Here is a 24,261-nt window from a genome sequence, read left to right on the forward strand (position 1 = left end):
TTTTTTTTTTTTTTTAATCCAATCTGATACCCTGTGCCTTTTGATTGGGGCATTTAGCCCATTTACAATCAGAGTAACTATTGAATGATATGACTTTAGTGCCATTCTATTAACTGTAGAGTCACTGTTTCTGTATATTGTCTCTGTTCCTTCCTGGTCTCTTTTGGGCTCTTTGCTTAAAGGATCCTTTTCAATATTTCTTGCAGGGCTGGTTTGGTTGTCACATATTCTTTTAGTTTTTGTTCATCCTGGAAGCTTTTTACCTCTTCTATTTTGAACGAGATCCTAGCTGGATAAACTTTTCTTGGCTGCATGTTTTTTTCATTTAACACCTTGAATAGATCATGCCAGTCCTTTCTGGCCTGCCAGGTCTCTGTGGATAGGTCAACTGCCAGTCTAATGTTTCTAACCCTTGTGGGTTTCATACAGACCTACAGGATTTTCTCTTTGTCTGAGATTTGTAAATTTCACTGTTATATTTAGGGTGTTGACCTATTTTTATTGATGGGGGGGGGGGTTCTTCATGCCTCCTTGACTTGGATGTCTGTTTTCTTCCCCCAGATTAGGACAGTTCTCCGCTATAATTTGCTCCAATATACCTTTTGCCCCTCTTTTTCCTCTTCTTCTGGGATCCCAATTAGTCTAATATTGTTTCACTTTATGGTATCACTCATCTCTTGATTTTTTTTCCCCCTGGTGATCCAGTAGTTCTCTTTTACTCAGCTTCTTTATTCTCCATCATTTTGTCTTCTGGATCATTAATTCTCTCTTCTGCCTCATTTATCCTAGCAGTTAGAGCCTCCATTTTTTATTGCATCCCTTGTTAATAGTCTTTATTTCAACTTGGTTAGATTTTAGTTTTTATTTCTCCAGAAAGGAATTCTCTAGCATCTATGCTTTTTTCAAGCCCTGCTAGTATCTTTATAGTTGTCATTCTGAACTCTAGTTCTAACATCTTACTTATGTTCATACTGATTAAGTCTCTGGCAGTTAGTACTGCCTCTTGTTCTTTTTGAGGTGAATTTTTTTCATCTTGTCATTCTACCTGGATAAGTATAGATGGACAAGGAAACAAAACACAAAATGGCAACAACCCCAGAGAAATATACACTAAAAAAAATAAGAGCCAAAACCAAAGGAAAAAAATAAGAGTGCAAGAGGATATAATCAAACAGGTGAACAGAATAGAGAAATACACTAGGTCCTGTGTATATTTTGGTCCATTTGTTAGAAAACAAGTCCCAAAACTGTAATGAAAGAAAAACTGGGGCAGCCTAGGTGGCTCAGCAGTTTAGTGCTGCCTTTAGTCCAGGCCATGATCCTGGAGACCTGGGATCAAGTTCCACATTGGGCTCCCCGCATGGAGTCTGCTTCTCCCTCTTCCTGGGTCTCTGCCTCTCTTTGTGTCTCTCATGAGGAGAGGAAAGAAGAGAAGAAAGAAAGAAGAGAGGAAAGAAAGAAGAGAGGAAAGAAAGAAGAGAGGAAAGAAAGAAGAGAGGAAAGAAAGAAGAGAGGAAAGAAAGAAGAGAGGAAAGAAAGAAGAGAGGAAAGAAAAACTTCTATGTACAAAAAAAGTACAATGAAAGGATGGCATGTAACTGTAAATAGGTGAACAGAACAAAACACTATATACTGATTGTATTTTGGTCAGTTAGAAGAAATTATATCTCAAAGTTGTAGGGAAAAAAACATTTTTATATAAAAATAAAATTAAATACATTGAGAGGATAGAATGTGACTGTAAAGATGAAAATTTAAAAAGGCTTTAACAAAACAAAAAAAGAAAAAACAAAACAAAACAGCAAACATGATCAGACAGGTGAAGAGAATAGAGCCATACACTAGATTCTGGATATATTTTGCTCTTTTGGAAGAAACTGCATCCCCAAATTATAAAGACAGAAAATACTCATACACATGCACACACACACATTATAAAATTAAATACAACAAAAGGGTAGAATGTAACTGTAAAAACAGAAATTAAATAAAAAAGAAGGTGATAAAATATCTATCCCCAACATAGGGTTCAAACACACAACCGAAATTAAAAGTCACACATTCCACCAACTGAGCCAGCCAGGTACCTTGAGAAAGGTGTCCTCCTACCCCAGGAGGAGGGAACACTCATCACTGGAAATGGAAATCAATACCAAGGGAAGTCTGTATAAACTGGACTAAAATAACCTTTTTCTTCCATTAGTTTCCACATTAGTTTTCTGGTAACTTTCCCCACAATATACTACCCCTACCAGTCTAACCCCTTTCTTTTGTCTACTTCACAATTTATCACTTTTTGTTAAAATGGTATATAAACTCCAAATCTACATACTTCTTTGAAGTTTTCACTTTTCTATAAAGTCTCCTATAAAAACAAAGTAAGATCTGTATGTTTTTCACTCATCAATCTGTCTTTGGACTGCTAAATTCACAGGGATTCTAAGAGCATAGAGTTAAAGTTTTCCTCTCCAACACCTTGCAGGTTATCAGTTGACTGCAGAAAAAAGGTGGAAGTAAAGGACTATTTATGAGCTTGTGTATTGATTGTTTAAAAATCAAGAATTGGGGATGCCTGGGTGGCTCAGTGGTTGAGGGTCTCCCTTTGGCTTGGGTCATGATTCCAGGGTCCTAGGATCAAGTCCTACATTGGGCGCCCTACAGGGAGTCTGCTTCTCCCTCTGCCTAGGTCTCTGCCTCTGTGTCTCTCATGAATAAATAAAATCTTTAAAAATAAATAAAATCAAGAATTATATGTATTGTATTTAAAGAAATAGCAAAGAAACTTTTCATCAATTCAAGTTACTCCTAAAGTCTTATTAAATCCCAAAGATAACCAACAAAAATTTTTAGAGATATTTAAGTTTATTAAAAATTTGAATATTTAACAATTTATTGAAGTCAGAAAAAAATTCTTGATATATAAAAATCTAGAAAGGTAGGCTCAGAAATTAGATTTCAAAGGATTGAGAAAGGATTCCTTATCTGAGTTTTTAGTATTACATTCCTTGTCAAACTGGGACTTGGAGGCCTTCTGGCATTCTACCCCTGACTAACCAACCTGACAAAGGAGTCAGCAGTAGCACACAAAACTGTGGGTAGAGATTCATATTCATTCTTATCCAAATGCAGCAAAAAGCACCAGGTTTCCTACTCACTAGAATGTAGCTTCTACTGCAATTCTTTAGAGTAATGAACCCGTAGAATCCATTTCTCCCACTCAAAGAGCCACTTGTGCCTTTGTCCTAATACCTCTGAGAGCTTGCCAGCAGTTAAAACACTGGCTGAATCATCACCATAGGACTCCTCAGATGAATGCAGGTAAAAATGTCTCAGAAGGTGGTTTACTCTGTTCTATTCTTTCACATCTCAAATCCAGTTGGCTGGTCACAGGCAGGTAGAAATGGGTTAATTATTTTAGAACTCATGATAATCTTTTCCAGAAGTAGATTAAGATCATTGTGGCAAAGCATGACAGAAGAACCTTGACCAGTAGTCTTTTCCAAGAAGATGGCAGCATGGGTGTGAAGAAGAGACAAAAGCCATCCTACAAGGGGGAAGGAGAAGGGAATTAGATAGTTTCAGAATGCTCTACACCTGAACTCAATAAGATGCACTAGAACTTCTGAATTTTTTTAAAAAGATTTATTTATTCATGAGAGACAGAGAGAGAGAGAGAGAAGCAGAGACACAGGCAGGGAGCCTGATGTGGGACTCGATCCTGGGACTCCAGGATCACGCCCTGAGCTGAAGGCAGACACTTAACCACCGAGCCACCCAGGGATCCCTCGAACTTCTGAATTAAACAGCAAGACAACTCCTGGATTTAAAGAGTCGAAAAAGTAAATACTGACCAAGAGGCAACCTGTACTTAGGAAACCGAGTTAGGATTTTTAAGTAATCCAACATGGGGGAAAGAAGGACATAGGAGACAGTTTGTCACAGCAAGAATACTCATCTTTTGATTTACTTTTTTCAAAAGCTAAGAGGATACTAACCTCCCTACCCACCAATATATCTGATTAAAAATGGGCAGAGGACCTGAACAGACATTTCTCCAAAGATATACAGGTGTGATCAATGGACACATGACAAGATGCTCAACATCACTCATCATCAGGGGAAATGTAAATCAAAACCACAATGGGAGGTCATCTCACACCAGTAAGAATGTCTAGTATCAAAATACAAGAAATAACAAGAGTTGAAGATGTGGAGAAAAGGGAAGTATTGGTGGGAATGTAAATTGGTGCAGCCACTATAGAAGATACTATGGCAGTTCCTCAAAAAAAAAAAAAAATTAAAGTAGAAATATCATACAACCCGGTAATTCAATTTCTGGGTATTTACCTGAAGAAAACAAAAACATTAATTTGAAAAGAAATATGCACCCCTGTGCTCATTACAGCAGTATATACAATAGGCAAACTATGAAACAACTCAAGTGTCCATTTATAGATGAATGGACAAAGATAGGATATATTTATACAATAGAATATTACTCAGCCATAAAGAAGAATGAGATCTTTCCATCTGCAACAACATGATGGACCTAGAAGACATTATCCGCAGTTAAATAAGCCAGAGACAAAAAGCATGATTTCATTGATATGTGGAGTCTAAAAAACTAAAGAACTGAACAAAAGAGCAAAAATAGACTTATACAGAAAACTAGAGGGGAGGTGGCTGGGGAGATGGGCAAATTAAATCATGAAGCATTACAGATTTTCATTATTGTTTTTAGATTTGAGAGAGAGCATGAATGGGCGTAGGGTGGAGGGGCAGAGGGATAAGCAGGCTTCTCACTGAGCAGGGAGTCCAAGGCAGTTCAATCCCAGGACCCTGGGATCATGACCCGAGCAGAAAGTAGACAACTAACTGAGCCACCCAGACACCCCACATTTTTTTTTTAAGATTTCACTTATTTATTCATGACAGACACACAGAGAGAGGCAGAGACATAGGCAGAGAGAGAAGCAGGTTCCCTGTGGAGAGCCTATGAGGGACTGGATCCCAGGATCCCAGGATCACGACCTGAGTGGAAGGCAGACTCTCCACCACTGAACTACCAAGGTGCCCCATACCCCGCATTTCAATCACTGTATTGCACATCTGAAATTAGTAACATTGTTTAATTAACATACCAAATTTTAAGTAAAAATAACAAAATTTCAAAGAAAAAAAAACTAAGAGGAAGGTAGACTATCACATTCTTTTCCCAGGGAAAGGCAGAGGCCATTTGGGGAACTGGCAAATCGCTACGTTGAAAACGATCACCTAAGGCAATAAAACAAGTAGCTCCATTCAGAAAAAACGGAGAAGAAAGGAATGGAAGTCCAGAGAGTGGCTTTTTTTTTTTTTTTTTTTAAAGTAAGGAACCCGGGGGAGGGGGGTGTTCGGGGGGGGGGGGGAGAGAGAGAGAGAGAGAGAGAGAGAGAGAGAGAGAGAGAATCTTCAGCAGGCTCCATGCCTCGCCCATGGGGCTCTATCTCACAACCTTGAGATCAGGACCTAAACTGAATTCAACAGTCGGTGGATTAACTCACTGAGCCACCCAGGTGCCCTGAGATAGTGGCATTTTTAACTGTAGCTAGGAGAGGTGTGGGCCTATCCAGTTTACTCAGTTGGGGGAATCTGGGCTTCTTGATGTTAAAGGAGGATTCCTTAGTCAATGTTAATTAGTTAAAATGAGAAATAAAAAAATGACCTCCTCCCAATCAATTTCCTCTTTAAGTGCCGAGGGCCCTCAAAGGCCAAATGCCCACTTAAGACAATGGCTCAGGTCTGGTTCTTAGAGTTCACAGGCCTGGATGGTTGAAGGACAGCACACAGGCCAAGAAGAATGCTAATACCCCAACGTGTTGGTATAAGGTCAAGGTTCTGATTCAGGTACTACCTCTCCTCCACAAGTGGAGCTGAATTCATCACGACAGGTGAGGCCAACTGCCAACAAGAGGCTAAATTTCCTGTAGTGTCTTCCTTAATTCCCTGGATTTTCTTTTTTAATAGCTGATTTTAATACTTTGGCCGTATTTATTCTACAACGTGGGTCCTTGATTCAACTCCAGTAAGGAAAAGAGTAAAGAAACAGGAGTCTAGCTCAGAAACCAAGAGGCATGCTACCCTCTTCCTGAAGGATGAGCTTTCCTTGATCATTAAATTGGTTTAGGAGCTGCAGGGCAATGGCCTGCCCCTCTAGTCTAGACCACAGAGATCAACGACCTACAGCTGAAAGCCAGGGCACCTGGTTATCACCCAATTAAGGGTTGGGTGCAATGGAACAGAAGTGAAGGAACATTGAGTCGGTACCACCACTGGGTGCCTGCACCCACCTGCCAACACCTCTGGCTTTGGCTCTTCCTGAGAGGTGTTGGCTGCTGGGCAAGGGAACGGCTTTTCACGCTTAGGCTGGTGCTCTCCACCCTGCAGCGTTCTGGGGTCTGTCTCTCCAAAGGTGGCTTAACAGGCAGAGGAGAAAGAATCCACCTGGCCCAGGCCCCCCCCGCTGCTGACTTCGCCAGTTTGGGGATCTCTCTATGAGCCAAACATCCAGACCTAACGTGGGTGCATCCTGAAGCCCTGAAGACGCGCAGGGGAAGGCCGAAGTGTGCAAACCAGGCGGCGCGCAGCCGCTCCGGAACGGGTTAATAAGAGCCTTCTAGCAAGGGCCGTCTCTGCCAGTCTGACTCCACCAGGAGGGGGAGAGCCAGACTTCCAAGGGTCCTCCTCCTGCTGAAAGGAATGCCCCAACCGGGCGAACACGGACGGCGAGGGCCCTCCGGGTGCTGGGCACCTGGGCACCTGGGCGCCCCCCTCCCCCGCGCCCCCAGCGCTCACCCAGCCGTCGTGCGCCTCCAGCCAGGCGCGGTGCTGGCCTGTGAGCCGGCGGCAGAGGAGGGCCACCAGGTGCCGGCGGGCCTGGCCGACCCTGGCCTCCCACTCGCCCGGCTCCGGGGGGTCCCCGCGAAGGTCAAGAGCGCCACGTCACGGCCCAGCTGAGGGCCTGCGGGTGGGCGAGGATCTCCCGCTCCAGCCGGGCCACCGGCTCCACGCGGCTCCCCCGGGAAGCGCTGGTGACGCCGCCGCACCTCCTCGGGCCAGGGCGCGGGGGCGCGGGGCTCCCGGGCGCAGGACCGCAGGTAGTCGGCGAGCAGCTCGCTCAGCGCGTCCGGCTTTCTAGGCCCGGCTGCGCCCCCGCCGGGGAGGGGGGAGGGGGAAGGGGGGAGGGGGGAGGGGCCGCCCCGCCCCAGCTCCGCGGGGCAGTTGTTTTCCTAAGTCCCGAGAAGAGCCTCTGATGGGAATCCCGTCCGCACCTGTTCCGGCCGCAAAGGCCAGGCCCAGAGGCGTGCGCGCGATCGCAGAGGCCTCAGAGACAGACTGGGACTTGGGGGGGGTGGTTAGCCTGCGCCTGGGGACTAAGAACCCGGAGGCGACAGTCTGGAAAGTTGGGCTAGACTTTTGCCTCCACTTGAGAAGAGACTGACAGGGCAGCCCGGGTGGCGCAGCGGTTTAGCGCCGCCTTCAGCCCAGGGCGTGATCCTAGAGACCCGGGATCGAGTCCCACGTCGGGCTCCCTGCATGGAGCCTGCCCCCCGCCCCCGTCTCACAAGTGAATAAAAATCTTAAAAAAAAAAAAAAAAGAGAGAGAGAGAGACTGACAAAGGCTACGCACAGCCCTCCGCAGACGACTCCCTTGTAAGGGTTATCAGCGTCTCTCGATTGGACAGAAGCATCCAGGTGTGTGCTGGAGATACCTGTCTTTGGATCTGGGATATTTCTCCTGCGGCTGCGGAGTGTTCTCCTGCAGGCTGTTCATTCACTCACGTTTATTCAGAACCTGTTAGCACTGGAGATGTAAGGGAGAACTAGCATGTGGCCCCTGCTCTCAAGAACCCTGCCTTCTAGTGATGAAACAAGCCCCCCTACAGCAGAGTTTAATAATCACTATAGTGGGAATAGTTGAGTACTCAGCTCCAGGATAATGGCTGCTTCTAAGAAATACATTCCTGTATTTCTTAGAATTCTCTTTATTTTACTGGCCAATTCCTCTATTATAGTTAATACTTCTTATACCAATCTTTCTCTGTCCATGATACTCTATGGCTTCTTTCTCCTGGTTGGACCCGCACTAATACAGAACTCGTACCAGCAGTGAAAATTCTGGGGGTTCAGTGGTCTGGACTATGTTGAAATATCCCACCCAGGGTGAGAGATGAGTTGGTGAACTTTGCATCACCTATAAGAAAAAAGAGGCAAGACCCTTGGTAGGTCCTTCTGGATTTTGGAGGCAACATCCACCACATATGAGTGTGTGAATTCAGACCATCTACAGGCCGGCGGATTGGGGAGAACAAGAGAACATTCTGCAGCACGTTTAGGCTGTAGTACAAGCTGCTGTCCCACTTGGGTCTTTTGCTCCAACAGATGCAATGATATGTGATGCGTCAAACAGGGATCCCGTATGGAGACTCCAGCAAATACCAGTAGAAGAATTACAGCACAGACCTCTGGATTTTCAAAGAAAATCTGTGTCCTCTTCTGCAAATAGCTAGTCTCCTTTCAAGAAGCAGGTTCTGACTTGCTACTGGATCATGGTAGAGCCTGAATGGCTAATCATGGGATATCAGGTGACCATATAGCTTGAGCTTTCAGCATGTGGATGTTGTCTGACCTACCCAGACATAAGGCTGGGCATGCACAGCAGCAATCTGTCATCAAGTGGAAATATATATATATATTTATAATTTATATATAATGGACTGAACTCAGGGAGTCCATTAGGCACAAGTAAATTGCATGAGTAGGTGGCTCAGAGCCCTGCAACACAAATTCTTACTGCTTTGCCTCCTCCCTCATTCCATGCCTATGGCCTCTGAAGGATTGCTTATGATCAGTGGACTGAGAGAGGAAAAACTCAAGCCTAGGGATCCCTGGGTGGCGCAGTGGTTTGGCGCCTGCCTTTGGCCCGGGGCGCGATCCTGGAGACCCGGGATCGAATCCCACGTCAGGCTCCCGGTGCATGGAGCCTGCTTCTCCCTCTGCCTGTGTCTCTGCCTCTCTCTCTCTCTCTGTGACTATCATAAATAAATAAAAATTAAAAAAAAAAACCTCAAGCCTAGATTATGGATGGGCCTATATGATGTGGTGGTACCACATGAAAGTGGACAGCTGTAGCATAACAGACCCACTCAGGGGTGACTGTGAAGACATTGGTAAAGGAAAATCCTCGCAGGGGCCAGAGATTTAAGCCAGAGATTTGACTGTCCACTTTGTCTGGAGTGAGAGATAGCCAGAGTGCTTATCTGCATTGACTCTTGGGGAATTGCTGATGGTTTGGCTGGATGGTCAGGGCCTTAAAAAGATCAAGATTGGAAGATTGGTGACAAAGGAATCTTAGAGGTATGTAGCTGGATCCCTCTGAATGGTTACAGACTGAAGGTATTCACGTCCCATGTGCAGATTAAGAGCAGACTCTTACTCAGATAGACAAAATGCTGTGCTCTGTGGGTGTCAGAGAGCTTCTTTACCCAGCCAGCACAGTGCTTGTCCTATGGCCCTGTGAACATAGAGGCCATGGCAGCAGGGAGAGTGTATGACGACGATGGAATTCTCTTTACAGAGGTTGAAATGGCCATTGGTACTGCTGGGTGACAGGTCTACCAGCAGTTTATAGTGAGCCAACTGAATTTCATCAGGAAGGAATATGAATCTCCCTACATTAAGCTCCCATTTTAACTGTGTTTGACATCTTATGGGTTCCTTATGGAATTAAAAAAATTTTAAAAAGATTTTATTTATTCATGAGAGACACAGAGAGAGAGGCAGAGACATAGGCAGAGGGAGAAGCAGGGAGCCTGATGAGGGACTCGATACCAGGACCCTGGGATCATGACCCCATGACCCGAGCCAAAGGCAGATGCTCAACCACTGAGCCACCCAGATTCCCTGAATTAAATGTTTTGATATATGTTCATATTTTATTTGCCAGAGAGTCATGATTTTACTTTTTTGAACATTGTATTTTAGCAACAAGCACAGTTTTTTCTTAGATTTGGAGTAGTTTGGTGGTGAGTGGTAAATCTGGCCCTGCCATTGGTTAACTCTTAATAATTATCAGTTGGACCAAATAGCAAATGAACAAATTAACCTCTACACAGAATTTCTGACCCACACAATGCAAGGAGGCAGTTTGCAGTCAGATTTGGTTAAAATCCTAGCTCTGCCACTTAGAAGCTGTACAGCCACGAGCAAGTTATTCAGCTCTCCTGGCCTCAATTTCCCTACATAAAAAATGGAGGTAATAAACTGTCTACATCATACAGCTGTTACAAGGATTATGTGAGTTGGAGGATGCAAGGCGCTTAGCACAGTGCTCGGCACATAGGAAAAGTTCTTTTTTTTTTTTCGGAAAAGTTCTTTACAGAGAAATTTTTATTATTAATATGAACTAACCAGGATTACCATGCTCATTGTCCTACCTTTAACTGAAAATCAGAAGGTTTTGGTGTTTTTTTTTTTTTTTTAAGATTTATTTATTCATGAGAGACACAGACTGAGAGAGAGAAGCAGAGACGCAGGCAGAGGGAGAAGCAGGCTCCATGCGGGGAGCCCGATGCGGGACTCGATCCTGGATTCTGGGATCACAACCTGAGCTGAAGGCTGATGCTCAACCACTGAGCCACCCAGGCGTCCCTGGTGGTTTGTTTTTTAAAATACGGAAAATAGCTACAGACTACCTATTTTTCCATATATATTTTTTAACAGCATTACTCTGATAGAATTCACAAACCATAAAATTCACTCTTGCAAAGTCTATAATGGCAGTTTTTAGTATACTCCCAGAGTTGTGCAGCCATCATCACTAATTCCATGACCTCAAAGGAAATCCTATACCCATTGGCAGCCCCTCCCCATTCATCCCACCCTGAGCTCCATGTAACCACCAAACTATTTCCTCTCTCTGTGGATTTGCCTATTCTGAATATTTCATATAAATGGAATCATATACTGTGTACTCCTTTGCATCTGGCTTCTTTCACTTAGCACACTTTCTTCAAGGTTCATCCATGTGGCATGAATCAGTACCTCATTCCTTTTTTATTGCCAAATGATACCCCACCGTATGACTATGCCACAGTTTGCTCATCCATTCATCAGTTGTGAACATTTGGGATGTTCCACTTTGGGCAACTGTGCACATTTGTGTTCAAGTTTCTGTGTGGGCATGTTTTCATTTTTCTTGGGTATACACCCTATGGTGTGAAGCCACCTATTATTGGGGAGCACGGACAGGTTGACCTCTGCTTCATGGTTCCTGGTTTATGAAAAAGTCAAGTGTTCACCGGTGGTATATTGGTTACATAACCATAGGTTCAAAGAGAGGCATTTTTCTGCTGTTACAATCTTTGCGTAAATGCTCTTACCTTAGATATTTAGCTGTTCATAGTTATTTATATTAACCAGAGCATCATTCCTGATCCCATCTCCTTACTAGAGGGTCTGCATTCTTTTTACAATGACATGAACATATCCATTTCATTTTTGCCATCAGAAATGGCCATGAGTCAGCCATGTGGAGAATGAGCAGTCCTGAAGTCCAGCCCACTCCAGCCACGTCCCATCTAGAGAGCAACGGGTCTGTGGTCTGCCTTGAAGAGTAACCCAGTGCTCTCCTAGCACAGGTGAGAGGGTGAATGGATTAACCTCACGTTCTTACAAAGGATCCATGGAGACAAAAATATTCCCTGAGAACTTTTCCCCAACTTGCCTCCTCAGAATTCCTGGCCCACTTCAAGTCCTGCCCAGTCCAGATCTCTAGGAACTGTATCTATATTTGTAGGACCTGTATTTTTTTTTAAGATTTATTTATGGAGAGAGAGAGACAGACAGAGAGAGAGAAGCAGACTCCTGAGTGGGAAGCCTATGCTGGGGCTCAATCTCAGGACCCTGAAACCTGAGCTGAAACCAAGAGTAAGACACTTAACTAAGCCACCCAGGCACCCCTAGGACCTGTATTTTTTTTTTTTTTAATATTTATTATAGACAGAGAGAGAGGCAAAGACACAGGCAGAGGGAGAGACAGGCTCCATGCTGGAAGCCCAACGTGGGACTCGATCCTGGGGCTCCAAGATCCCGCCCTGGGCCAAAGACAGGCACTAAACCGCTGAGCCACCCAGGGATCCCCCTAGGACCTGTATTTTTAACCTGCAATTGACCTGAGTGATTTTCTCAGCAGGTAAGTTTGGGAGGTGGCAGATCTACAAATCCCTGCGCAGCCAGCTCTCCACGACTTGGGAGGAAGCCAGGTGGCAGCAATAAGGCCCCAACTCCAAGCCCAGTTAATCAAACCTGTCTGCAGGGCTCACCCCAGGATCCTAAGTGTCCTCTTCTGAAAAGCTTTTCAGCAGTCCGCAGGCCCCAGTTGGTCTCCAGCCTCCAGTACCTGTGCCTTCCCACTGCCTGAACCTCCTTTGAAGGCCTCTCCTGAATGACCCTCAACCCCACCCCTCCCTTTTTGTTCACGCTCCCTTAAGGGTATTACTCTCCTTAGGGACTTTTCACTGGGTGCCTGGGAAGGGCTCATTAGCCCTATCAGCTGTTTTCAAAGTAGAGGCCCAACCCAAAACCCTTCAGGGGAGGGGGGGCGGGCCCAGGATCAAAACTCCTTCCATAATAATACTGACTCTTTCTTTGTGTGCGTTTTTTAAGACTCTCATGCTCTGAGGAGTTATCCAGAGCCTACTAATATGTGGGGAAAGCCTCACCAATGGAATGTGTGTGTCTGCGTTCTTGTCTCTTACAATTTTCCTCAGTTTTAATTTCTAATATGGTAAATATTGATAGATATAACCCACATAACCAAAAGCTCAATAATTTTTAAAAGTGTAGAGGGCTCATCAAGACCCAACACCTCGAACCACTGGCCTAGATGAATCTCTAATTGATGATAATAACTAATTGGATACATGAATAGGGGCTGCTTAAGGAGGGAGGACGGCATGAGGGCTGAGGGGAAAAAAGAGGAAGGAAAGGGACATAGGGAAGATGGGGGGTAGGCATGGGAGAGCAAGAAGGGAGAAGGCAGGAAGCAGGGAGCTAACCCCTGCTGAAGATGAGCCAAAGGCTGAGGTAGGGCCTTCATGTATTTTAGCTCTGTCCCTCCACACACGAGGAAACTGAGGCTGAGAGTCAGATATCATAGATGCTATCAGAGTGGGACAGCTGGATCTGAACGTAGGCGCACATCCTTTGTCACTGTGCTGCCCCCTTCTAACTTACAGATGAGTCCTAGTGTCAGTGGTGCCACCTTCTAGCTTAGCTGAGAGTCCGGGGTACAAACACTTTTATGACCTTTTTGCTGTCTTGAAGCCACTTCTTTTTTTTTTTTTTTTTTAAAGATTTTTTATTTATTTATGAGAGAGAGAGAGAGAGAGAGGCAGAGATACAGGCAGCGGGAGAAGCAGGCTCCATGCAGGGAGCCCGACGTGGGACTCCATCCCGGGTCTCCAGGATCAGGCCCTGGGCTGAAGGCGGCGCTAAACCGCTGAGCCACCCGGGCTGCCCCTTCTAATCGAGGGAAGGTATAGAGGAGGGCAAGGGGTGGAAGGGGGACATGGATATGGAATGCCTACCTTTGGCTCATTCCAGAGTTGGGCCGGCAGCTGGGCCCCACTTCTGCAGGGCCAGCCACCCACTTCCAAAGCAGCTGCCTTGATTTCGGTTCACAGGTATTTCCCATACATACCCATCACCACACTCCTCCTTATCTGACTCCCCTTCCTGCCTAACCCTTCTCTTCTCTGGCTGTGCACACCTGAGGACACATCTGTGTGGACCCTTCCCTGCAGCTGGTTTCATAGGTTTGCCCCCAAGTCCTCCAGAAAGAAGAAAAACCGATGACAAGACTCCACATAGCATTATTTTCAATATGCAAAATACAATTTATTATCTGGAGTTACCCCGGAGGCCCCACATGGTGTAGCATATTCCAAACCACGTGTTCCATCGATAAATGCTAAAACAACACCCACTACAAAATCAAATACTTCTAGGGAGGTAGCTTACTGCCAGTGGGGATAAGTGAGTGTTCTAGGGAATACTTCACAGTTTTTTTCATAGCTTTTTTGATTGGAAAGTTATGATCATTTTTGCACATATACTGAAGATGCTCTCTGCCTCTCCAAACATGTACCATTGAATTTGCTTTCCTTTAGTCTAGGTGACTTTTCCTTTGTCCCATCTTCGTTTACTTGTGGGAGAGAGCAGAGACACTAAAGGGTCAGTAGGAGAGAGGGAAGGGGATCCCATACCCAGGAGATCAGGAGCAAACTCTGGGAGTTCTGGGAGTGGAGCTGGGGAATCCCATAAGGTGCACTCTGGGGGCTGACTCTCTCAGCAGCTGGCAGGAGCTGGGGAGATCCTGTGTCCATATCCCTGAGCCCCTGCCCAGCCTGAGATCCACTGGGGAATGATCAAGAAGGTGGATGAGAAATGGTCTCTGTGGACCACCTCCCTCCCACCTCTGGGCTCTTTGGAGTCAAGCAGGAGCCTTTTACATTTCTCTACCCCAGGGTGTGCTGCACAGTAAAACCCTCAGTAAAATGTTTGCTTGGCAAATGACTGAATCTAACCATTATATTTACTTGAAAAGAATTGGTGGAAAAGCTAGCCTGGCTGTTTCTTGACTGACTGGCCCATTATGATACCTGAACAAGTGGTTTTGAGGGTAGGCCTGGCACACATCCTGATGTTTGCAGGAGCACCAGCCAGATCCAGGCCTGTCTGATGGCCATGCCCTGCTCCTGCTCTGGAAGGGCCTCTCTAAGCAGCAGGGCCTGGGCTTGGCTTGCAGGGCCAGAATTAGGACAAGAGAGGGGTCTGGAGGACCCAGGGCACTAGCACACACAGCCCTGGGGCACCACAAGACCCCAGACCACCCACAGGGCAGGCCTCCACCAGGAGTGATTTTCGGTGTGTGAGGCAACTTTCTATTTCTCTAAGTAATGCATGCTATCTTTATGAATGAGGGGTTTGCTAAAACAAAGATTAAGCCTCAACACCTTAAGAACAAGGAAAAGAGGGAATCTCCTAACAAAAACAGGTAGTGTCTTCCAGAAGGAAATGCTGAATTTCAAATAAAGACAGGTATTTTCTGTGTTATTTTTTCTCAATCTAAGACACACAGAGACATTATCACTCGGGGCCTATCAACTAATTTGTGTATGTAATTATATTTTCAGTGCAATAAATATGAATATGCTTCATATGGATATGATCTACTGTAGCCTGAGTGGATACTACTAGTTCTAATACATCTAATACTACTAACAGGTTTTTAAGTAAGTTTACTGTCTTATGTTCCCACACAAGAAAGGTTTTGGTTTCTCTGGGAAGCATTTGTGTCACAAACCGCTTTTCTCTCAAATGACAGGAAGGATCCTGTCCAAGCGATTCATCGCATCACTCATGGAATTCATAAATCAAACATCCTGTCCACTTGATGGATCTCTCTCCTCTATTTATGACCGTTCACACAGAAGGAAATGTTTGCTCTGAAAAAAGATGTGAGACTGAAAAAGAAAATTTTACAATAAAAATATTTTTTTAGAAAGGGATTTTGTCCAATTACGAATTTTCTATCACAGATCACCAATCAACATGGTCTGCCTCATATAGTCCGCTGAGATCAGCACTTCCAGAGGAAGTTTCCAAAAGACACAGTGCACGCTGAGAGAATCAGATTCTAAAGTGCTCTGAAAACAAATCTGATTCAAGAAAGTCCTGGGGACGTATTATATGCTGAATCCTACTGGTAATAGGATGCATTGAGACTGTATAATTAGAATAACCTTAAAAATGGATACATTTTAAAAAGCATTTAAAATGCAAAACACTGTACTTGAAGGTGTTCTAGTGCTGAAGGCCCACACCGGTGTGTTTCCAGGGGTGGAAGTCGTAATAGGAATATCAGAGACACAGAGTGAACTTGCATCCGTGGAGTTGCTCCTGTAATCTACATTGCAATAACCCTCAGATTCTCTAGAAGAAAGAACTATTTACATATGACGATTTCAAATTCTACTCTCAGGTGCCTACGTGTGCATCTCGAGGAGATGATTAAGCCCAGACCTGCAAAGCCACCAACAGATAATTGTTAGTCCCTTAGTAATTAACGACTTGTGAAACTTGAGTTTAAAGACAGAAACAATGTTTTACACACACACACACACACACACACACACACACACACACACACGTGCCCCATCCAAAATAAAGCACTCATATTTTGGATGCATAACACCTTACTCCTGGCAACTCAAAGGTGCTTCTTTGGACCTGCCTCTCCCCCTAGCTCTGCTGAATCATCTGCAGGGCATCTGTGGCCTTCCTACCAGGGACTGGTAACTCCTAGGCTGAGCACCTAAACCATCTGTACCCACACACCTCACTGAGTACATTAAGGTGACTTTACTGATTTAGGAAACTCTTGCCCTGGAAGATGAATTCACAGATACCTTTGTTGTATGTTTTAGGAACCTCACAAAAATCCTTTATTTATCCTAAGAGTAGACTACTCAAACTACCCTTTTTAGAAAAGACATTCACTTCTCAGGCCTACCCAGAGCATCAACAAATGACTGGTTACTTTTCAAGACTGTCTTCAAAATCCTCTTCCTCCCCTAACTATGTGTCCAGCAATCTTAAAATTATTATTCCACAAATGTCCGATCCTAATTAAATCCCTGCATCTGGCCTTAAACCAGACCCCCCCTCCCCATACCTCCTAAACATATGTCTTTGTTCTTATATTCTGAGAGGCCACTAAGACTGTCAAGTTTGTGCTCTGTCCCCACCGAGGTAAGAAATAAACTTAGAAACTTAAGAAATAAACTTTGCTTTATGAATAGGCTATTTTGGAGCTATTTATGAGGAGCCAACATCCAACAAGGTCATAGAGCTCTTTGAGAATCTGATGAAAGCCATGAGGACAACTCTTCCCAGAAAAATGGACACATTAAATGTGACCTATAATTTTGGGGACTTCATGAGTTCCCTAAAGCCCCTCTGTGGGTCTCACAAAGGTGTGTCACCATGGAATAAGAAGGTTGCACCACTGAGAGGTGAGATTGACACTGTGGTTTGCCCAAGATAGAATCAGAAGAATCCTACTTTCAGGATCAATGGGAACTGCTTGAGTCACCTGGCCCAATTATTACTTCAATTACATGCTGATACATAGTTATTTAACCAAGTTTGAACACCTGCCTTGATGGGGGGACTCCCTACCTCTCTGGGGCAACGGATCGGTTCTGGGGCCATGAGCTGAAATTAGAGCACTGTCTGGCTGACATGCCCCATGTTTACGCTGAGCCTCTGCTTTAAGAAGGCCAATCACTCTTCCTCTCACACACACAGTAAAATAAAAAAATGTGTCTCTTACTCTTAGGGTATGATCCCATGATCCTGAACAAAAAGCAGTCCCATCAGGGGAAACTCGCAGAGTGCTGACTCGGTTTTCATGTCCAAACAGGATGGAGACTCGGGACCCCTTAAGAACATCCCAGACATTGATGGTATAATCGTTGTATCCAGCAAATAGTAGGCGACCTCAAAGTAGGAGGATATGATGGTTATTGAACCAGTTCTTCCCTTTCTGTTTTTCTTTTCATGACTTTCACTCATGCGATCATGCAGTCACTTGCTCGCTCATTCATTCATTCATTCATTCATTCATTCATTCATTCATTCATTCAATCAACAGTGATTTTGGGCCTGCTATGTGCCAGGCATTATGCTTTGCCCTGGGGATTCTGAGAAGAGAGCACGGTTACTGTCCCTTGTGGAGGGTGGTGGTGGGCAGGCAAGTAGACAATAAATGGACACATGGTAGCACCATGTAATAAGGGCTGTATTGGAAATGCTTAGCTGTGTGTACAATGCTATGTGCTCATGGAGGAAGGGGAATCAAGGAGGGCACTACACAGGAAGTAACATGAGTTCGCTCTTGAGGGCTGAGTAGGAGTTTGCCAGGCAGAGAAGGGAGGCAAAAGATGTTGTAGGCAGCAGCAGCATGCATGCCTAAAAGCACAGATTTAGCCTGGGGAGCTGTGTCTGGGGAAACTGAATGTTCCTATCTGTGCTGCCTCTCTTACTAGCCGCATCCCCAGCTGTGAGGCACAGGTGGCATGAGCTTCAAGGCATCGAGAAAAGGGCTCTTGCTTCACTCCCCCTACAGCTGGAAAAAGTCCCTTTTCAGGGAAAAAGGGGAGAATGGAAGGCAGAGGAGGAAATGCCTAGTGAATGGCTCTGCAGATGTGAAGTTTCATGCATCGTTGTCTTGAAGAACAGCATTAGGTGGCACAGCCTTCATTTCCTGTAAAATGAATGGAGTGGGGAGGCCGCTTCAGGTGCGGTGAAGTGGGGGTGGGGGCTCGTGGAAGAAAACCAGTGCAAATGCAGATTGCTTAACACATTGGCTCCCAGGAAGTTCAGCTGAGGGAAAGCTTGATGGAAAGCTGGGTTTCATTTATATCCTGTCTTACAGCCCCAGGGAAGCTTCTAAAAGAAAATCTTACCACTGAGGGAGAAGTCCACACTGGATGCTCCAAATATGATACTCTCTTTGGAATAGATGGCAACCTCTCTGTCTGCCCGGAGGTCATAGAGACGACACTGGGGTGACAGAGAAGATAAAGGAACACTTAATTCTGGCTCCAGGTTGGTGAAGAGAGGGCCACAGGGCTAGAGGCAGGTGCCTATGGCTTGTGTAGTTGGAGGATGAGGGAAATACCTCTGGTTTCTTCCTCTAGTATTTTCTTCCAATTCCTATTAATTGGCATGGATCAGTGGAGATTCAAAGAAACAGCAAATACAGAAGATTTGGGAGAGGAATCAAAACCGAAAATGAAACCTCTTTTTTTCTGATAAAGGATACATACTCATAGTAGAAAATTCAGAAAAACTCAGAAATGCCTAAATAAAAATCACCCCAAATCCTAGAGGTATTTACTTACACATCGAGGCTATTTCCTTCAGTCTACTTCCATTTCATGCATATATTTAAATGGAGTGGGTATTTCCTTATCACTTCTATTAACATCAGGTTATGAGCATTTTTCTCATTAATCTTCAAAAAGACATGACTAACATGGTTGCTGAATATTTCTTATGTGGATATATCAGAATCTGTTTAACCATACCCTGTTAAGAGTTTTAATTATGTCTAATTTTTCTCCTTTATAACTAAAATTTGGGGGACCATTCTTAGGTAAATATCTTTATGCATATCTCTGATGTTTTCCTTAGAATAGTTAAGGAATAGAATCCGCAGAATAAAACTGTTTCAAGAAATAGTATGGCCAGATCAAAGAATAGGGATGTTTTGAAAGCTCTTGGATCATATGGCAAAACTGTTTTCCAAAAGAATGGTACCAATGGGCCTAACTCCAAGCTCTTTGACCACATCACCTCCACAATGCAGCATTTCACTGCTAATCTAAATGAGCAGTTATCACTTAAACTTGCATTTATTGGAATATGGGTGGTCTGATGGTCTGAAAATGTTTTTCAGGTGTTGATTTGCCATTTTGGATCTCCCATGTTGTAAAAAGTCTACATTTTATCCCCTTTTTAAAAATTGGGGTGTTTATCTTATTGATTATCCAACTCCATTCATATCTAAAGGATTTCAATTTGGTCATATAGATGGCAAAAATTTTTCATAGATGTATGCCTTTATATTTTGTTATACATTTTTTGACATATGGAAGTTTTACATTTTCATTTTCATTTTTAAAAAAGATCTTATTAATTCAGTTTATTTGTCTTCCCTCCGTCAAATCCTGAGCCAACCACTTTCCCCAGGCTGCCTATAGAGGTACAGCAAAAGGAACATGTAGGGCAGATGAGATATGGGAGAAATAAGTTCCAAAAGTATTAATTATACTGTATGCGGTCTGTAACCATGGTTTCCACTGAGTACACCCCTCATTCCTGAGATTTGGCAGCTCGGGGATAAGAAAGTGATCATCTGAACACTTAACAGTTAGAAAAACCCAAGTGTCTAAAAATTGACTAGTTAAGTACATAACAGCATTTCCATAACATGAAATACTATTCAATCACTAAGAAAATACAATGTAGATTGGCTACATTGGCATAGGAAAATGTTCACAATCAATTGCTAAGTGACAAAAGCAAATTATAAAGCATTTTGTTTAAAAATTAAAAAGACACAAAGGAATTCACCCAACTGTGATTTTCTTGGGTTGGGAGGTTAAGGTATTTTAATCCCCTACCATTTGCCTAAATGAATTCACTTTATTACTATAATAAAAAAAAACATTAATTTTGAAAAATAAAATTAGATCATTGCATATCTCTTTTTTTTAAAAAAATTATTTATTTTAGAGAGAGAGAGAGAGAGCACACATGCAAAAGAGTACAAATGGGGGAAGAGGGAGTAGCAGGCACAGTGCTGAGCCAGGAGCCTCAAACCCAGGATCCCAGGATCCCAGGATCCAGGATCATGACCTGAGCCGAAGGCAGATGCTTAACTGATTGAGCCACCCAGGCACCCCTGCTTCTCTCTTGGAATAGGATAAGCTGTCATAACATAGAAACATACCGTAGCATCATCTGATCCTGAAGCAAAGGCATCTCCACTTGGGTAGTACCTGCAGAGAGAAAGTTTGGATAGAAAGAGCCTTATTTAGAGTGGTGATTCTCAATCCTGGGTGCCTATCAGAATCATCTGGAAATCACCTGGGAAGGTTGTCCCATGCCAGGCCTGTGGAATCTGAATCTGAATCTCTACTTCTAAGGACATAAGGACCACTCTTCATAGAGGCCAGAAAGGGAGGCTCATCTGGCTGGCCCACTGGCCTCTAGTTTTCTCCCCTTTTAAGTAGGGGCCTTGCAGAGCGTTGGTGAGGAGTAACTGAGATGATGTGTGTATCTGCACCAGGCACTGAACACAGAGCAGGCGGTCTGTAACCATGGTTTCCACTGAGTACACCCCTCATTCCTGAGATTTGGCAGCTCGGGGATAAGAAAGTGATCATCTGAACAGATACTGGAACCTTATGTACAGAGCCTCTGCACTGACCACTGCCTGCCTCCACGTGATACCTCTGGTGAGGGACTTTACCTTGCCCAGCCTCAGTTTCTGCATTTGAAAAGCAAGGATGCTCATGCATTTTCCCTGTTGTAAAGACCGAATCATATAGGCAAAGACCTAGGCACGGTGCCAAATGAAAAGCATTCAACAACTAATGCTTATTACTGTTCATTGTCTTCTCGGGAAGACATTGTCTTCTCCTTTTCCTGGGGAAAGGGAAGTCAACACTGAGACCTAGTGGATGTTAGAGGAAGTGGGGTCAGGGTAGGGGCAACAGCATGAGTGAGAGAATGGTGCATTTTAAAACTATATTCTGTGAATATATAGGGGTTTAGTTTATTTTTGTGGCTTTATATTCTGTCCTGCATTGTACCGCCTTCATTTATTATCTGTATTAATTTCCTTTGATTTTCTAGGTAATTACTGCACATTTGCCAAAAGTAATAGTCTTTTCCCTTTTTCTCTATCCTACAATTGAGGGCAAGGACCTAGAAAGTTCTTACTAACATAACATTTCTGTTGTTAATGTAAATAAGAACTGTTCTCTTGTTCTTCCTTTTAAGGGGAACAGGTCTAGTGTCTTTCCCATTAAGTATAATGAAACTTCTTAGATGATTCTATTTCAAATACTATCTTGACAGTGCCATCTTCCAAATTTACATGTCGAGTCCTTGCTTCTCTCTTGGATCCAGTGCATACATCCTGCTACCTACTCAACATCTCCACTTGGTTGTATGATAAGCATCTTTTTTTTTTTTTGTATGATAAGCATCTTAAATGTAACTGTCCCAAAGCAGAGCTCCAGAACCATGTGCAATAACCACATCCTACCTGTACTTCTTCCAGTCTTCCCTGCCCTAGTAAATGGATCACTGCTTACTGCCCCTTATGAATGGTTTGGGTTCCCAAGCTCAAGGTCCTTCTCTTGTAATGCAAACTCTGGCCTGTGCAGGTGTCATTTGGTCCTCTCTATTTCACCCTGTGGATTTGGGGTTCTGGCAACGAGCACAAAAACGCCAATACCCTGGCTATTGCCACTGCTGGGAGTAATAAACTGTCCTTCATCTCAAACCCCGGAGTTTTGTGTCTTCTACTAGCATCCATGAAACTGTGGCAGCCTAACTTGATAGCTTGCAACTAGGGTAAAATCTCAGAAATGTCACATTCTGGACATTTCTGTCTCCACAATGTCTTCCTTAGTTCCAGCTACCATCACCTCTTTCTTGAACTCACACAACTTTCTAATTGGTCATCACACTTCCATTCTTTCTTCCCTACAGTCTATTCTCCAAACAGTAGCCAGAGTGATCTTTTAAAGGCAAAGCAGAGACCACGTCAGCCACCCCCCAAACTGGCCTTTGGTTAGGTCCTTCCACATCTCATTTTAACCCAGTTATGTGCAAGCCTGTCTCTTTCAAACATCACTTTCTCAGAGAGGCCTTCCCAGACCATTCTAAGCAATAACCCATCCCATCCCATCTGCCTGTTTTACTTCTCTCCTAGCACTTAGCACCACCTTAAATTAAATTGTACATTTATTTATTTGTATTTTGTCTTATCTCCTGCAAGAAAGTAAGAGACCTTCTCTATCTTGTTCACAAGTTCCTGGAACAATGTCTAGCACATAAGTCTCAATATGTATTTACTGAATAAATGAATGAGAAATACTGACTCTGTTTAGAGAAGTTAATATCAATTGCTCTGAGTGGCATGAAATTAAATATCTCCAAGAGATCTGGAGCACCGTTCAGGGCCACCACAAATCAGCCTTTCTTGCTGGGGAGACCTCTCTCAGCCGAGTAAAAGGAGTCTGGATGTGGGTTCTGGGCTGAGCATTACCCCACACCAGGGATCACCAGCAGAATGGAGAATTTACATGAATATTCTACTCACTGACCGGACACTGTTGATGTCAGATTCGTGTGTTTCAAAGGCCTGCACGCACTGGCCGGAGCGCATGTCCCATACCATGGCTTTCTTGTCACATCCCTACAAATGCAAAGTTACCCAGAGTTATGGCCACTGCAAGGCCTGTCTACGGACAAGCACGAGTTCTCATTATGTAACAGAGCTGTTTACCTCCCATTGGCCAAAAAGATGCATTTCTGAGACTAGCTTCACCTAAGGCTGCTTTCCTCAACGGATAAGCCCTGAGAAGATGAGACTATGTCTTGGGGTGTGGGGGAGCAAGGGAGGGCACCCAGCTTTCCCCTTCAGCATGTTTTCTTCTTTTGCACCTTTCCAAGGGGTGCAAAACCCTCCAAGGACTCCTTGCTTTCCTCCTGGGCACTTTTCTCTTTGTTCTATCCTTCCCTTTCTCCCTTTTCCTTATCTCTGCCTCCCTAAGCCCAGGGGGAAGGGCAGGCAGACAATGGGTGCATGGTGGGACCACCCTGCTTTGTCTCAGGTGTATGGGACAGCCCTGAGCAAAGGTAGAGCACCAGGGGCCCTCTGCTGCATGCTGGCTGGGCGTCATGACCTCGCCAGCAGTTAGCTGGGTGTCCTAACAAGTCACCGTCCTGGGCTTCTGCCTCACTACCTATAAACCCTCTCTAGGTTGCCGACATGACCCAGAGAATCATAAACATGAGGTTTTCACATTATACCATCATGGTTCTAGGAGCATATGACAAGTTCCTGCAGAGCAATCCTGTTATCCAGCTTGGGTAGGATAATGCAGACTCACTAAACAGAAGTAATGGCTTAAAATTGGTGTTCAAGCTGCTGGTTTCAGCTGCAAAGAGCGGGATGAAGTACCATAACTGACTTTTCAGAAGTCCCCGCTGTGGGGGTTCAGCACTCTGATTATCTTTAATGAGGATGTGGACAAAGCAATCAGGAGTGTCTTTAAATCTTTTAAGGACACTAAATCAAACGGAGGTCAGTGCTCTGAAAGACACAATAGAATCTACAATGATATCAACAATTTGAAAAGACAGTGCAGTTGAGGAGGGATAAATACACTTATTCAAAGGCACGGAAATGAAACATATGCAGATGGGGCCAAATACCCAAGAAGAAAATGGGGTTCCTGCTGATTAAAGGCCACACAGCCCTCACCTGATGCTCAGCTCTAAGACCTAGGCAGCTTGGAGCAAAGGGCCCTTCTGTCCTCCAGCTGCAAATGCCACACAATGGTCTGTCCG

The 24,261-nt window shown here is 44.2% G+C and overlaps 1 protein-coding gene and 1 long non-coding RNA gene across 5 annotated transcripts in view; one reads left to right on the top strand and one right to left on the bottom strand.

Moving 5' to 3' along the window:
* Nucleotides 1-13,360, top strand: part of LOC140622806 (uncharacterized) — a 57,726-nt gene extending 44,366 nt beyond the window's left edge. The window contains exons 3-4 of the long non-coding RNA XR_012022469.1: nt 11,549-11,678; nt 12,040-13,360. This is a non-coding gene — a long non-coding RNA (uncharacterized lncRNA). The remainder of the gene's footprint in view (nt 1-11,548; nt 11,679-12,039) is intronic.
* Nucleotides 13,361-13,913: 553 nt separating this feature from the next.
* GNB5 (G protein subunit beta 5) overlaps nt 13,914-24,261 on the bottom strand; it is a 45,995-nt gene continuing 35,647 nt past the window's right edge. For all 4 annotated transcript variants that reach the window (XM_072808541.1, XM_072808543.1, XM_072808542.1 and 1 more), the window contains 5 exons: nt 23,013-23,104; nt 20,624-20,672; nt 18,573-18,669; nt 17,438-17,604; nt 13,914-16,125 (listed from right to left, as the gene is read on the bottom strand). In XM_072808541.1, coding sequence (XP_072664642.1) covers nt 16,114-16,125; nt 17,438-17,604; nt 18,573-18,669; nt 20,624-20,672; nt 23,013-23,104 — 417 coding nt within the window. In that variant the 3' untranslated portion in view covers nt 13,914-16,113. The remainder of the gene's footprint in view (nt 16,126-17,437; nt 17,605-18,572; nt 18,670-20,623; nt 20,673-23,012; nt 23,105-24,261) is intronic.

This window comes from Canis lupus, chromosome 32, assembly GCF_048164855.1.
Source record: "Canis lupus baileyi chromosome 32, mCanLup2.hap1, whole genome shotgun sequence".
Lineage (NCBI taxonomy): Eukaryota > Metazoa > Chordata > Mammalia > Carnivora > Canidae > Canis > Canis lupus.